At 58.4% G+C, this 16,132-nt stretch overlaps 1 protein-coding gene across 1 annotated transcript; it reads right to left on the bottom strand.

The window, feature by feature from the left end:
- Window positions 1-1,006: 1,006 nt before the first annotated feature.
- TULP1 (TUB like protein 1) lies at window positions 1,007-13,952 on the bottom strand. Its single transcript, XM_036415155.2, has 14 exons — window positions 13,870-13,952; window positions 13,728-13,773; window positions 13,252-13,357; window positions 12,934-13,069; window positions 11,799-11,950; window positions 11,611-11,736; window positions 11,008-11,126; window positions 8,206-8,211; window positions 7,955-8,125; window positions 7,712-7,824; window positions 6,351-6,459; window positions 6,148-6,246; window positions 2,949-3,120; window positions 1,007-1,453 (listed from the first exon to the last, which is right to left on the bottom strand). The coding sequence occupies exons 1-14, from the start codon at window positions 13,914-13,916 to the stop codon at window positions 1,320-1,322; spliced, it is 1,536 nt and encodes a 511-aa protein (XP_036271048.1). The 5' UTR covers window positions 13,917-13,952; the 3' UTR covers window positions 1,007-1,319.
- Window positions 13,953-16,132: the final 2,180 nt, after the last annotated feature.

The raw sequence follows: 16,132 nt of genomic DNA, 5'->3' as shown, positions 1-16,132 counted from the left end.
GAGCCCGGCGGGGGGCGGGGCGGGGCGGGCCGGAGGGCGGGTGTGGGCGGGGCCGGAGGGCGGGGAGGGGCGGGGCCGCCCGCACCGGGCTCCCGCCGGCGTCCACTCGGCTCCGCGGCCGCAGCTGCAGCCGCCGCCTGCCCCGGGCCGCGGGGTGCGCGCCCAGCCCCCCAGCCCGCCGGCCCGCTCCGGGCGTCGGACGGGGCGGGATCGCGGGCGGCGGCCCCGCTGGGGAGCGAGCGCCCGTCGGGGTCGGGGTCCGGGTGCCGCGTCACGAGGTGGGATCCCTCCCGCCCCGCCGCCCCGCCCCGCCCGGACCCGGTTTGTCTGGTTCTCCCCGAGAGCTTGTTTCTCCAATGTCTCCCTTTCCCTCTTCCTCCCGCTCCCCGGCTCCCGGGCCGCGGGGGGCGTCTGGCCGCGGCGGGCTCCGAGTTTCGGTAGGACGGCGCCGGGCGGGCGGGAGGCGCGGAGGGAGGCCCCCGCCCCGCGGACCCCCGCCCCGCCGCCCTCTCCGCAGCACCACCGCTCAGGCCGGGGACCAGCTTTATTGGGGGGTGCGTCCCGTCTCCCCACCACCCCTCCCGTCCCCGTCCCCCTCCCGGTCCCCCGCCCCAGCGCGGTCCCCCAGGGCAGAGCCGCACTGGCTCCCGACCCCGGACAGGAAGTGGTGACGGGGCGCGGGCGGGCGGGGTGTGTGTGTGTCTGAGTGTGTGTGTGTATGTGTGTGTGTATGTGTGTGTGTCTGTGTGAGTGAGTGTGGTGTGTCTGTGTGTCTGTGAGTGTGAATGAGTGTGAGTGTGTGTGTGTGTGTCTGAGTGTGTGTGTCTGTGAGTGTGTGTCTGAGTGTGTGTGTGTATGAGTGTCTGAGTGTGTGTGTGAGTGTGAGTGTCTGTGTGTGTGTGTCTGTGTATCTGTGTGTCTGTGAGTGTGTGTCTGTGTGAGTGTGTGTCTGTGAGTGTGTGTCTGTGTGAGTGTGTGTTTATCTGTGTGAGTGTGTCTGTGTGTGTCTGTGTGAGTGTGAATGAGTGTGAGTGTGTGTGTGAGTGTGAGTGTGTGTGTGTGTTAGTGTGTGGCGGTCCGGCTAGCCCTGCGACCAGATGTGCGGCTCCGGCTCCAGATGTTCCTCATCTGCCTCGGCCGCCGTTTGCGCGCCTCCCCCGCTGGGCCGGTGCCGGCGGAGAGGATGGAGGTCACCTGGAGACCGGGGTCCGCTCCTGGCAAAGGAGCAGCGGGGCCTTTGGTGAGGGGACCCCGAAGCCCCCCCCCCCCCAGTCCTTCCCAGCCGCGGCGGCGGCTCTGGGACTTGGGGGGCCGCTGGGTCACTCGCAGGCCAGCTTCCCGTCGAAGCTGGAGAGGGCGATGGCGAAGGCCTGCAGGGCGCACAGCGGGTAGCGGTAGTCCAGGGTGAAGGCGTCCTCCGCCACGCGGCCGAACTGCAGCACGATGTAGTCCGCTGCGGAGGCGAGGGCGCGGCTCGGACGGTCCCAATGCCCTCCACAGCGGGAAGTTCCCTCCCTGCACGGGACCTCAGTACCCACCGCCTTATCTCACCCCACCTGCCCCACCTGCAGCTTTCCATGCCTCGGGCTGTCAGCCCCTGGGGACAGACTCTGCCTGATCTCCTGCCGCCCGGGGCTATGCAGGAACCTGTCAGACTTCCCCAAACCTAGATTCCTCCCTGGCCAACTTTCTGCGTATTCTGACCCCATTTTCCTCCCCTCTTCCCTCCCAACCCACCCCAGTCCCATCTTAGAGCACCAGGCTCACTCCTTGACTAACCCCCTGGTTCCCTCTTCGCCCAGTGGCCTCTCTCAGCCCCCGACACCTCCCCCAGCATCCATAGGGACAGGAAGTTACTAAAAATACCCCCAACCTCACCAGACTAGGCTCCACCAGAAATGTGATCTGGAGAGCAGTATCCAAGGCCCGGGACAGGTGACACTGGGCGCCAGCTCATCTCTAGGATGGAGTGGGCGCTGGGAGCCCCAGTCCCCTAAAAGGCACCTTAACATCCCAACTTCCTGAACCGAGTGCATGCCTTGCCCCACGCTGTGAGAGACTCTGACTTAATTTGTGTTGTGGGTGCATCTTGTGGCCCTAAATCTCCAAGGAAAGCCTTTCCCCTCCTTTGAGAGAAGACAGTAGAGTAGGCGCCCAGAAAGGCTTAATTAAGAGTCCCTACCCTGCCGAAACCGGTTTGGCTCAGTGGATAGAGCATCAGCCTGCGGACTGAAGGGTCCCAGGTTCGATTCTGGTCAAGGGCATGTACCTTAGTTGTGGGCACATCCCCAGTAGGGGGTGTGCAGGAGGCAGCTGATCGATGTTTCTAACTATCTCCCTTCCTCTCTGTAAAAAATCAATAATATATATATATATATATATATATATATATATATTTTTTTTTTTTTTTTTTTTTTTTTTTTTAAGAGTCCCTACCCTAGAGGCCTAAAGGGGTTCCAATGCCAGGTGACCTGTTAGGAGCTGTAGATCTTGGGCAAGTTAACCTCTCTGTTCCTTGGTTTCCTCATCTGCCAAGCAGGGACAGCAATACTGAGCTATTGAGAAGATCTAAGGATTCCATCTCTAAGACCCCGAGAACAGTGCCTGCCTCCTAGGAAAGCCTGTGCACGTGTCTGTGACGTGGGCTCTGAGGAGCCTGGGTGAGGGCCGCCGCTCTGGGCCAGCACCCTCTGCCCTGGGCTGGGCTGCCAGGGGCTTTCAAACTCCAGCCGCTTAGCTCTCCCTCTGACACAGTCTGACCCGGATATCCCCGTCTGCCCCGCCTCTGGTAAGTGCTAGAACGAGGGCCCAAGCACCTGCTGGGATCCCCGGAGCTCCTGAGGGCGCAGTGTCAGTGCCCCTGGAGAAAACGGCCAGCTCCCAGATGCCCTGAGCCGGGCCGGGCCCGGGGGCGGCGGGTACAGCCTGGCCTAGGCCCTCGTACTCACGGTCATCGGCGTGCACAATCTGGAAGTTCTTCACCGAGGCCTGCGTGACTCTGCCTTGGAAGTTGAGGGTGTAGGAGCCTGTGGCTTCGTTCCAGATCGGGGGCTTGTTGTGCAGCTCAATGAGGCTCTCCAGAGTCTTGTTCTGCCAGCGCACCAGCAGCCCATCGCTGGCCTGGGCCGGAGGTATTGGGAGAGGACGGTTAGGGCTGGGAATCTCAGGGCTGACAGGGGAAGGGGCCTGGCGACCTATGTGTGCCCTTGCAGAGCCTGGAAATCAGCACCCATTTGGGGTATCCTTGAGAGCATGCTTGGCTTCCGGTGCCCCTGTGGGCAGGGTGTGCCCCTGTAGGAATGGGGCTTTGCTGTGGGACGCCAACGTGGAGGGTGGGAAATGGAAAGCAGTCCAGCTGGTGTGGCTTAATGGTTGAGCGTTGACCTATGAACCAGGAGGTCACAGTTTGATTCCCGGTCAGGGCACAGGCCTCGGTTCAGGCTCGATCCCCAGTGTGAGGCAGGCAACCAATCAATGAATCTCTCTCATTGATGTTTCTCTCTCCTCACTTCCTCTCTGAAATCAATAAAGATATTTTTTAAAAAACATTAAAAAAAGGAAGAAAGCCGGCACTGGTTTGGCTCAGTGGATAGAGCGTCGGCCTGCGGTCCCGGTAGGGGGTGTGCAAGAGGCAGCTGGTGGATGATTCTCTCTCATCCACGTTTCTAACTCTATCCCTCTCTCTTCCTCTCTGTGAAAAATCAATAAAATATATTTTTTTAAAAAGGAAAAAAAAAAGGAAAGTAGCGTCTGGCACACAGGAGGTGCTCTGTGCCATCGGTATCCCAGGGCCCTTCATGCTGGCACCTGATTACAAGGATGACCTGACATTCCGGGACCTACACGGAGCGCACAGTGCACGTGGGGAGATACACAGCGGCCACAATAAAACGCCCTGGAAGAGAGTTTCGGGAAGGGAGGCGTGGCCTCGGTATGGGTGCTTTTGAGATATTTCTTGACTGAGTTTCCTTGGCATCTGTCACGTTCATGGCTTGGAGCGAGTCTGCTCAAGATGGTGTTCTCCTGGCCTGTGGGCCCCGTTGGTTGGGCGTCGTCCCTGGCACTGAGGGCGTGGCGGGGTCTCGAGCTCAGTCCCCAGTGAAGAGCATGCAGGAGGCCGCTGGCTGACATGCCACTCACATTAATGTGTCTGTCTCTCTCCTCTGTCTCAAAATCAATTTTTTGAAAATGTTTTAAAATACATCCTCCAAGAAGCCTTCCTGACCCCACGTCTGATGTACAATAGATGTTTTAGCTCTGAGCTTCCACGACTCCTCGCTCTTTTCTCCTCTGCATGTAACGGACAGAGTGAGACACTAAGGCAGGCACAGTATCTGAGTCATAGCTCCGTGCCTCAGTCTCCCTCCGTTGTGAGGATTAATCAGTTAGCAGCGCATGAGGAGCTATTTAAATCAGCTCCTAGACCAGAGCAAATGTTCAGCGAAGATCAGAGACCGTTTTGACAGTAACTGTTGTGTTGACTTTGGATCTCGGTGCCGGTTTTAACAAATGGTCGTGTATTGACTGACTGACCTGAGGTGTGGAGAGAGACCCACAGCAGCACTGGCTGGCTCTCCCTGAGCCAGGTGTGCGGAGACACTGCCCTGGAGGGTGTGTGTTCACTCCGGTCGTGGAGGGAGCGCGCATGGGACCCACAGGGGCCTCCAGACCAGGCCCTCCCCTGGCCGGTGCCCCCGGGCTGCTGGCCGGATCACTTGTGTGACCAGCCGACAGGGATATTGTTTTTCCGTGTAAATGAGTGAAGTGGCACCACTGTGAGTATGGGGCATGCCAGTCATCCTGCATTGTTTTTCAAAAATATTTTTTTAATTGGCTGAAACCGGTTTGGCTCAGTGGTAGAGCGTCGGTCTGCGGACTGAAAGGTCCCGGGTTCAATTCCGGTGAGGGGCATGTACGTTGGTTGCGGGCACATCCCCGGTAGGGGGTGTGCAAGAGGCAGCTGGTCGATGTTTCTCTCTCATCGACGTTTCTAGCTCTCTGTCTCTCTCCCTTCCTCTCTGTAAAAATCAATAAAATATATATTTTTTAAAATATTTTTTTCATTGATCTCAGAGAGGAAGGGAGAGAGAGATAGAAACATCAATGATGAGAATCATTCATTGGCTGCTTCCTGCACACCCCCTACTGGGGATCCAGTCTGAAACCTGGGCATATGCCCCTGGCTAGAATCGAACCCGGGACCCTTCATGCCGCAATGCCATCCCTCTATCCACTGAGGCAAACCAGCGAGGGCTCATCCTGCATCTTTAATCCCACTGACCCACAGTGCTAAGGAGCAGGGTGAGAGACTGCCCGACGGAGGCCACCTTCCTGTAGGCATCTCTCCATCTTACCCTACATACTTTAAAAATATAAGTTAAATCACGCCACTCCTCCGCTCAAAACCCTTCCCTGGCTTCCTGTTCCTCTCACAGGAAAACCAGTCAGACAGGCGGTGTCTGCCCCCACCCTCACCTCTCACCTATCTCCCTCTGGCCACCTGCGGCTCCTCAGACCCACCGGGCCCCGCCCTGCCTGCGGGCCTGCACCGGCTCTTCCCTGGGCTGGAGGGTCTTTCTTCAGAGCCTGGGCCGCTCCCTCTCCTCCTCCCAGACTCTGCTCAAATGTCACCACTCCCCGAGGCCCACTCTGACCACTGTACTTAATAGTGGACGACCCCCCCCCCCATTTCTCACTTCTCTAACGCCACTCGACTCTCCCCTGCCCTTACCATTTCCTAACGTACCACATTACCTACTTATTTCTCACAGTTATCATCTGCAGCCTCGCTCCCCTCCAATGCCAGCTGCATGAGGGCAGACCTGCGCTTTGTCCACTGGTGTCTTCTGGGTGCCTCGATACCTGGCACTCAGTGTGTGTGCATCGAATGAACATGTGAATGGCTGATTTGGTGTAAACTTAAAGCACACACAGAGCATTGTGTTTGTTTCAGTGAATTCAACGACAGGAACCTCGAGTTCATTCCCCGAGTTGCCGGAATAAACTTGCACTGGAGGGTGAAGTGTGCTCCAGAGGTGGGGTGCTGGGCGAGCTGACTCCCCGCTACGCCCCGCCCCAGCTCCCCAGTAGCGAGTCCCAGAGCGAGTGGGACCTTCAGGGAGAGGGGCAGGGAGGTGCAGGGCTCACGTTTCGGGGCCGGATGGGGACCCTCTCGTTGTCCGAATTCATGCCCGGAATGATGACTGTCATGCGCCGCGGACCTCGGAAGCCCAGCACGTTAGTTTCCTGGGAGGGAGGAGCGCCTTAGGCCGGCCCTGCGGGGGCGGGGCCTGCCGGGGGCGGGGCCTGCCGGAGGGGCGGGGCGGCGGGAGGGACAGGTGGAGACTCACATAAATCACAGCCGCCAGCTCCTGCCGGAGGCTCCCCACGTCGCCCCCGCCGCGGTGCGGGTTCTGCCCGTTGTCAAAGACGGTGAAGCGGTTCCCCAGGAGGTTGGACCTGCAAGCAGGGCGGAGCTGGGGCGGGGCTCAGGGGGTCCCCGCCGCGACTCCAAGACCCTCCAGCCGAGCAGCACGGAGAGCTACCAGATCACTAACGTGGAGGCGTCTTAGGACTAGCAAGTCATGTCCCTGCCCCAACCTTCCAGCATGAAGACTTAAAAAGATGGATCTAGCCAAAACCGGTTTGGCTCAGTGGATAGAGCGTTGGTCTGTGGACTGAAGGGTCCCGGTTTCGATTCCGGTCAAGGACATGTACATTGGTTGCAGGCACATCCCTGGTAGGGGGTGTGCAGGAGGCAGCTGGTCGATGTCTCTCATAAATGTTTTTCTAGCTCTCTCTCTCCCTTCCTCTCTGTAAAAAATCAATTTTATTTATATTTAAAAAAAAAAAAGGTGGATCTAGGGGACTGGGCAGTATTCAAATCTCAGTTCCATTTCTTACTAGCTGTGTGACCTTTGGCATGTTACTTAATTGATCTGAGCCTCAGCTTCCCCATCTGCAAAATGGGTATAAAAATAGCAAAATGGGCCCTAACCAGTTTGGCTCAGTGGATAGAGAGTGTCGGCCTGCAGACTGAAGGGTCCCAGGTGTGATTCTGGTCAAGGGCATGTACCTTGGTTGCAGGCAGGCACATCCCCAGTGGGGTGTGTAGGAGGCAGCTGATGGATGTTTCTCTCTCATCTCTCTCTCATCGATGTTTCTAACTCTCTGTCCCTCTCCCTTTCTCTCTGTAAAAAATCAATAAAATATATATTTTTAAAAATAGCAAAATGGTAGGTAAGAAGATTCAATGGGTTAATATCCGGAACTTACTTCCGTATATGTGTTTGTTAAATACATACATAAATAAGAGAAATAAGGCTTGACTCAGGGGTCCAGCCCCCACCACTCAGATTTGTGGGAGGATTAGGTGAGATAGAGGGGAGACAGCACAGGGGAGGTGCCACCCACTTGTCCACTCACTCACTTAGTAAATACCTGCTGGAAGCTATTCTGCCAGCTGCCGGGAACTCAGCATGGACACAAGCCTGACCCTGCGCCTGCCTCTGCCTGTGCGGGCCCTGAGCAGGTGGCACCGCCCGGGGGCTGTTAGAACTGGTCTCTCCCCCGCCCGCAGCCATCTAACCAGAGCCCCACGCGCTCTGCACAGGGCAGGAGAGGCCCTGGCCGCTGCGGTGGGCACTGGGGGGGAGGGCTCAGGGGTCAGGGAAGGCTGCATGGCCTCTTGCTGCCCTGAGCCTCAGCCCACCTCAGCTTCCCCACAAAATTCTCCCCTCCTCGGGACAGATTGGTGGGGTCGCTGGACATGAGGTAGTTGGCCGTCTTGCTCCGTTTCCGCTTCCTGCCCGCCAAGAGGAACACCTGTGGGGACGGTGAGAGAGGGTGGGGGGGCGCAGGGAGAAGCCTGGCACCCCGCCCCACATCGTGGCCCAGACCCTCCTCCACCCGGTCCTGGCACCTCTCCTCCCTCTCCATCACCTCCCGGACCCACCTTCCTCTCGGCGTCCAGGTGCAGGAAGTAGGAGGGGTACAGGCCGCGGTCCACGCCCCTCTTGTCCCGCGTCAGCCGGCAGCGCACGGTCCTGCCCTGCGGGGCCGGCCGCAGCACGAACTCCCGCGGCTCGCCCACCTCCACGGGCGGGGACGCGGCCCGCTCCTCCTTCTGGGGGTGCAGGGGGCGTCAGCCCAGACCGGCCCCCGCCCTCAGAGGGCCGGGCCGGGCCGGGGCAGCGGGCCACTCACCGCTTTCTGTGGGGAGAGGACGGGGCGCTGGAGGCGGGGCCGGGGGCCGGGAGGCTGGCGCTCCCCGCTGTTCCCTGAAGCCGGACTCAGAGCCCAGACCCGGAGCCAGAGCCGGTGCCATCCGGACCCAGCACCGTGTGAGGTGTGCTGAGTGCCCTCACCCCGTTCTCCATGGAAGAAGCAGGCAGGCTGGGTGAGCCCCTGCTTAATGCATGTTTAGCAAACACTCATATAAAGTCTGCCAATGTGTTGGGTCCAGTTCTCAGCACTTCCTCAAACCCGCACTCATTTAACCCGTTATCACCGCCGGGAGGCAGCTGCTGTCCTGTCCCCCAGGGGGCCGCTGAGGGCAGGGAGATGAGGAGCCTGCTGGGCTCAGCCTGCAGAGGTGGAGCTGGGATTAACCTGCCAGGTCCCTGTTAGGCCCAGAGCCTGTGGCGAGACCTTCCCCGCGCAGAGCCGCTGTCAGGGGCGAACGCGGTGAGGCTGCAGGTTCCCATTGCTGTGTTCTAAGCCAGCGACTTCCAACCGTGAGCCGCAGGGATCTTTAAAGCGCCGGTGCCTGGCTGCTTCGTCAGGGGCACTGACCTCCTTCCCTTAAACTGTCAGGTAAAAAAATGACAACAGCCGTGGCCGGTTTGGCGCAGTGGATAGAGCATCGGCCTGCGGACTGAAGGGCCCCGGGTTCGATCCCGGTCAAGGGCACATGCCTGGGTTGTGGACTCGCTCCAACGTGCAGGAGGCAGCCAGTCAATGATTTCCTCTCATCATTGATGTTTCTCTCTCTCCCTTCCTCTCTGAAATCAATAAAAAAATTTTAAAAAAATGACAACAGCCAGCACAACAATGTCTGGTATGAATTCATCAAAATTATATCTAACATTTTTGGTCGGATCAGTAAAAAGTGCATTTTTTTGGTGTGCCGCAGAATTTTGGTAATTAGTTTTTGTGCCAGGAGAGGAAAAGGGTTGAAAATCGCTGTTCTAAGCACACAACGCAGAGGAAGTGTCAGCCACCGCTATGCTCAGGAGCACATAGTAAACGCTCAGTGTCCTGGCCAGCCTCCGAGGCGGCCCCCAACGGTCCCTGCCTGGCTCTGACCCCGGGTAGCCCTCCACACACACACACACACACACACACTGTAGTGGGTTCTGGGGAAGCTGCTGCCGCGTCATAGAACCCCCAGCAGCCCTGGGGAGGCTCCGGCCAGCAGCCAGGACAGGGGGCCCTGCAGAGGGGGTCTTGCATTTCCAGCTGAGCTTTCAGTGCCGCCCTGACAGCAACGGAGGCCCCTGAGCCCGAACTACCCGGCTAGGCTGTTCCCAGACTCTGCCTCCAGGAAGAAGTGGAGAAGAGGAGTGTTTGTTTTTAAGACACTGATCTTTAGGGCGGTTTGTTACAGTAACACATGGTCAATGCAGTGAAGAGAGAAGCACAGGAAACAGGCACAGCTGGGTTGCACTGGCCCTCTGTTCTCACAAACTGGTGCCCTCTGCCCTCAGGTCCGATCCCTCATAAACGGGGAGCGGAGACTCTAGCCCTCACCCCCGTCCCTCCGGGAGGAGAGAAGGGACCGGCAGGGAGGCTGCGGAGAGCCGGGCACTCCGAGCTGAGTGCTGTGGTTGGGCACTTTTGCTGAGGGCAGGCTTGCAGTGTGCCAGGTGGCCCGTGGCCTGCGGGCACAGAGCCTCCCCCTGCATTCTAGGGTGCTCCATTAGACACTTGTGAAACACAGGGTATGTTGGGAATGCGACCCAGAGAAAGCCAGAGCTGATTGAAACGTTTCCATCGCTGAGAACCCCCAGGCCTCCTGCACTGCAGGCTGCGCGGCCGCCAGTTCGGTTCCTCCCGGACAGAATAAACCGCCTTCAGTTCACACACCAGGATCCGGGGTCTGGGCTGATGTGAACCAGCCTCACCACCTCACCAAGCCGGCCCTGCACCGAGGGTCTTGGGTTTGATTCCCAGTCAAAGGCAGGTTCCTGGTTTGCAGGTTTGATCCGCATCCAACTCGGGGCAAGTACAGGAGGCAACCAATCTATGTGTCTCTCTCACATGGATGTTTCTCTCCCCCTCCCACCCCCTCTCCTACTCTTCCTAAAGTATGAATGGAAGAATATCCTAGGGTGAGGATTAATAAACAACGAATGGACAGACCACACAGCAAGGAGCCGGGGCCTGCTGGCATGCTGACCTTAATATCCGTCACTTTCTCTGTCCCGCGGGACCTTTCCGTCCTGCTCTCTTTAGTGTGTGCATGCTGGTGCCTGAGTCTGTGAGAGGACATGCAAACCCTTAACGACCTGTCTGCCGGGGGGATTCCCAGTCAGAATGGACAGGGAGGCCTGGGGGCGGGGGCTGGAGCCCCAGACCTGTTCAGTTGCTGGAAGCTTGGGAGGTCCTGCTTGGGGGGCCCGGAGGGGTCAGGTGGGGCTATTTCAGCACCTCCCGCGGCTGGCTCTCAGGCCGGCGTGTGCACACTGTGCCTGCCGCCACTGCCCCGACCAGGAAATGTGTGTCTGCCTGTGGGCGCTCTGGGGGGGGGGGGGGCAGGGGGGGGGGGGGCGCTTAGAGACCAGAGGACACAAGGCCCCAGGTGCCCAGCCCCAACCTGGTGACCCCACAACTGCCTCTTCTGCTCTCACACGTCTGGTGCCCTCTGCCACATGTCCCGGCACCAGAGGGGGAGCCCGATGCTGACCCCGGGGACGCCGCGGCCCCAGCCGCAAGGCCCACACTCATCCCAAAGCCCGGCCTGCCCCTGCTCCCTCAGGCCCTGAGCGCCTTCCCCTCCGGACCCACCTTTTTGCCTTTTCCTTTCGCTTTGCCCTTCTGGTTGCTGTTCTTGGCTGCCACAGCCGCCGCGTCTCCCTCCTCCCCCTCTTCCTCCTTCCGCTCCTCCTCCGGGACTTTGGGAGCACCTGGAACAGAGCGGCACCAGCCTCTTACCCTGGCGGAGCACTGTCAGTTGTCTCACTCGGCCTTCCCACAATCACAAGAGCGTTACCCAGATTTCCATTATCTTACTACGAGGGGCCGATGCACGAAAATTCGTGCAAGAGTAGGCCTTCCGCCGAAGCCGGTTCGGCTCAGTGGATAGAGCGTCGGCCTGTGGAGTGAAAGGTCCCGGGTTCAGTTCTGGTCAAGGGCATGTACCTTGGTTTCCGGCAAATCCCCAGTGGGAGGTGTGCAGGAGGCAGCTGATGGATGTTTCTCTCTCATCCATGTTTCTAACACTCCAACCCTTTCCCTCCCTCTCTGTAAAAAATTAATAAAATACATTTTTTTTTTAAATTGAGGTCAAGATGCCCTGCCCCAAGTTTCTGACTCCAGAACCCGCTGTGCCGGCCCCGCCCCCCCAGGCCTGCCTGTCGGCGTCTTGGCCCCAGAGCCGCCGCCACCCACCTCTCTTCCTCAGAGCGGTCCCCGCCGGGCCTTCGTCCGCCACCAGGAACAGGGCCTCCGGGGCCTTCCGCGCCCCCGCCGAGCTCGCCCCGGGCTCCGGGGGGTCCGTGCCGCCTGCCCCAGCCCCTGTGTGTGCACGGGAGGGTCACACCCCGCCAGGCCCCAGCCCCCCTCCGGACCCGGCCCACCTTTCCTCCTGGTCCTCCTCGGCCGGGCCCCTCCGCCCGCCGGCACCTTCTTCTTCGCCCGCAGGGCCTTCGGTGGGGGCACGGGGCTGCCCGGGGCCCCTGGAAATGAAGGGCGGGTGAGGCGGTCCGCAGGACCGTGCTGCCCTCTAACCCTAGCTCAGGGGCGTGTAGATTCGGGCCCGGAGCCACCACGCATTTCTGTTGATTGATTTGCATTGTAACCACTTTGATGCTTTTATAACAATTATAACAATAATTTAATTGGGTTTTACAAAGAATTAAATGGAAGTCACAAGGAAAAGCCCCTTGTGGGGGGCTCTGACCCTGAGGGCCTTCTTGGGGAGAGAGCAGGGCAGGGGCTCAGGGCCCTGGGTGGCTGCAGGCCTCAGGCCTGTGGGGGGGGGCAGGGCGGGCAGGGGGCTGCACCTGTGCTGGGCACCCTCCTGGCCCCCGGAGCCTTCTCCTTCGGGGGCTTCCTGGGGGGCAGGGGGCCTCGCTCTTTCCCCTCCTCCTCCTCCTCCTCATCATCATCGTCATGGCCCTCCTCCTCCTCTGTGGGTAGAAACTCCGCATAATGGGGCGGCCCTCCGGATTTGGAGGGGCCTCCCCCTGGGACAGGCCGGGGAGGGCCTCCAGCACCTCCTCAGAGAACGGGCGATGAGGCCCCGGAGAGGGGGCTGCGGGCGGGGTGCAGGCGGCGGTTCTGTGCTGGGGCCTCCCCCCCCTCCCCCCCCCCCGCAGCACCGGCCCCGCTGGAGTCTAAGGCACCCGCTCCTCTCTGTGCCTCAGTTTCCCCGCCCGAAAGGGGGAGAACAAGAAAGTAAAGTCTTCTCCGCTCCAAGGCCCACGCAGAGGAGTGGAGGCTGTTTTCCCAGTTTCCTGCGGCTCTGCCCGCGGCTCCCTCCCGCCCCCCGCCCCTCCCTCTCTTCCCCTCCTTCTCCCCTCTCCTCCCTCACCCCCCCCCCCCCCGTGCTCCCGGCTCCCCCCGCCCCCGCCCCTCCCTCTCTTCCCCTCCTTCTCCCCTCTCCTCCCTCACCCCCCCCCCCCCGTGCTCCCGGCTCCCCCCGCCCCCGCCCCTCCCTCTCTTCCCCTCCTTCTCCCCTCTCCTCCCTCACCCCCCCCCCGTGCTCCCCGCTCCCCCCGCCCCCGCCTCTCACCCGCCCCGCGCGCTCGGGCCACCAGGAAGGCGTCTCGGGGGTCGCGCCGGGCCTCGGGGTCCCGCAGGAACTTGGCGAAGTCGGGCTGGGGGGGCGGCCTCCGCCTCCGCGCGGCTGAGCAAGACGCTGTCAGGCGGCCGGACAGCTTCCCCGAAGGCGCCCCCCCTCCTCTGAGGGCACCTCACCCCTCCTCCGAGGGGCACTGGCTCGGGATGTGCGGGGTGTGTGTGTGTGTGTTTCTCCTCCTCCCCCCTCCCCCTCCTCCTCCCTCCACCCCCCGCCCCCTCCCCGCTCACCCTGCCGGCCCCCGGGCTCGGCCCCCCGCCCGCCGCCCGGCCTCCGGGGCGCGGGGGGCTCGGGGGCCGCCGGCCTCTCCTTCAGCTTCGGGCCCCGGGCGGGTCGCTGGAGGGGGGTCAGGAGGAAGAAGGGGGGCTGTCACCCTCTAATCTCCGGGGCCGCCAGAAATAGCCCGGATTATCCATCCAGAGGGAACGGCACCTCCTGGGGTGGGCAAGGACGGCCCCCCAATGCCCCAGCCCGACCCCCCGACACCCTAATGCCCCGGCCCGACCCCCCCGGACACCCCAATGCCCCGGCCCGACCCCCCCGACACCCCAATGGCCCACCCGATCCCCGGACACCCCAATGCCCCACCGGACTCCCGGACACCCCTGCCCCGGCCCCTGTCCTCCAGTGCCCTCCAGGGAATACCCCCACCCCGTCTTCCTCTCAGACTCCCTCCCCCGCTGCCTCCCGCCCAGCGGGGACGTACCTGCGGGGGGCGCCGCCGCACCTCGGGGCTCCCGCTCTCCTGTCCGCTGGGGGTGGGGGGGGGGGAGTCAGGCGGCTCCTCCCTTCCCCTCCCTCCCCGCCCCTCCCTCTGAGCCCGGGTCCGGACAGCAGGGGACCCGCACCTGTCCGAGGCCCACACCTCCCGGAGGGCTTCGTCCCGCAGCGGCATCGCCCCCGCCGCCAGCACCCTCTGCACCCCGCACCCTCCGCCGCCCGCACCCGCCGGCTGCTCCGAGGCTCTGAGCCGCTGCCGCTAATCCGCTCCCGCCCGCAGGCGCCGAGGAAGCCCCTCCCCCAGCACATGGGCTGCTCCCGCAGCGACCCTGCCCCAGCGGGCCCAGGCTAACGGAAGGCTGAACCCCTAGTCCTTCTCAGAACCCCAGCAGCCGGAGGATGCCGTCACTGCGGAGTTACAGATCTGTAATGTGTCCGTGGTCAAAGGGGTGTGGGAAGAAACTATTAGCTCAAACCCTGTATCTTCATTTTTCATAAACAACTAAGAGCTAGGATTTATTGGTATGTAATGCATAGGGAGTGACAGAAGTAGGTGTATGTACATACTTCATAGAGAAACATGCCTGACCTCACAGAAATACAAAGGATTGGGACTAAAAGACTATGAAGGACTTTATTCCAACAAACTGGACCGCCTGAGCGAAATGGACACATTCCTAGAAATTCCAACACTCAATTAGGAAGAATCAGAAAACCTGAACAGGCCAATAGCTACTGAGAATTACTGAAATGGAAGCAATAATGAAAAGGCTTCCAGCAAACAAAAGTCCTGGTCCGGATGGCTTCACAGGGGAGTTTTACCAAATATTCAAAGAAGAACTAACTCCTCAGACTATTCCAAAAAATCCAAGAGGAAGGAACACTTCCAAGCTCTTTCTATGAGCCCAGCATCACCCTAATCCCAAAACCAGATAAAGACACTACAAAGAAACAGAACTACAGGCCAATATCCCTGATAAACATAGATGCTAAAATCCTCAACAGAACTTTAGCAAATTGGATCCTGCAATATATTAATAAGGTCATACACCGTGATCAAGTGGGATTTATTCCAGGGATGCAAGGCTGGTACAATATTCACAAATCAATTTACATCGCATAAACAGATTGCAAGACAAAAATCGCATGATCATATTAATTGATGCAGGAAAAGCATTCAGCGAAATCCAACACCTTAAAGAATATATAACCTTATTGATTTTGGAGAGGAAGGGAGAGGGAGATAGAGAGAGAAATGTCAATGATGAGAGGGAATCATTGCCCGTCGGCCTTTGTTCGAGTCTGCAACCAGAACGAAATGTGACCCCCTGGATCATAGCATTGCCCAACCACTGAGCCACCGAGGCCACACCAACACCCTTTTTTGATAAAACCTCTCAGCAAAGTGGGGATAGAGGAAGCATATCTCAACATAATAAAAAGCCATATATGACAAGCCTACAGCCAACATCATATCAATGAGCAAAAACTAAAACCATTTCCCTAAGAACAGGAATAAGACAGGGATGCCATCTTTCACCACTCTTGTTCAACATAGTACCTGACATCCCAGCCATAGCAATCAGATAAGAAGAAATAAAAGGCATCCAAATTGTAAGGGAGGAAGTAAAACTCTCACCATTTGCAGATTACATGATATTGTACATAAAAATCCCTTAAGACTCCATAAAAAAAAACTACTAGGTTTACTACATGAATTCAGCAATGTAGCTGGATACCAAATTAACACCCAGAAATCTATGGCATTTTTATACACCAATAATGAACTCTTAGAAAGAAAAACTCAATTCCATTTACCATTGCAACAAAAAAAGTTAAGATACTTAGGAATAAACTTAACCAAGGAGGTAAAAGACGTGTGCTAAGAAAACTGCAGGTTGTTGAAAAAAGAGATAGAGGAAGATACAATATAAATAAGTGGAAGAATATACCATGTTCATGGATTGGTAGAATCAATATCATTAAAATGTCCATACTATAGATTCAATGCAATCCCTATTAAACTTCCAATGGCATATTTCACAGACCTAGAACAAACACTCCAAAAGATTTATATGGAACCAGAAAAGATCCTGAATAGCCACAGTAATCTTGAGAAAGAAGAACAAAGTTGGAGGAATCACAATACAGATATCAACTACTACAAAGCCATTGCACTCAAAACAGTCTGGCATTGGTACAAGATCAGGCATATAGATAAACGGAACAGCACAGAAACCCTAGGAATTAACCCAAGCCATTATGCTCAGTTAATATTTGACAAAGGAGGCAAGAGCATACAATGGAGTCATGACAGTCTCCTAAATAAATGTTGTCAGACAGGTACCTGCAAAAAATAAAAAAGAAACTGGACCACCAACTTACATTGTA

Source organism: Pipistrellus kuhlii, unplaced genomic scaffold, assembly GCF_014108245.1.
Source record: "Pipistrellus kuhlii isolate mPipKuh1 unplaced genomic scaffold, mPipKuh1.p scaffold_m20_p_5, whole genome shotgun sequence".
In the NCBI taxonomy this organism is placed as follows: Eukaryota; Metazoa; Chordata; class Mammalia; order Chiroptera; family Vespertilionidae; genus Pipistrellus; species Pipistrellus kuhlii.
Note: the sequence above shows the minus strand (reverse complement) of the source record. Positions and strands in the feature narration are given on the sequence as shown.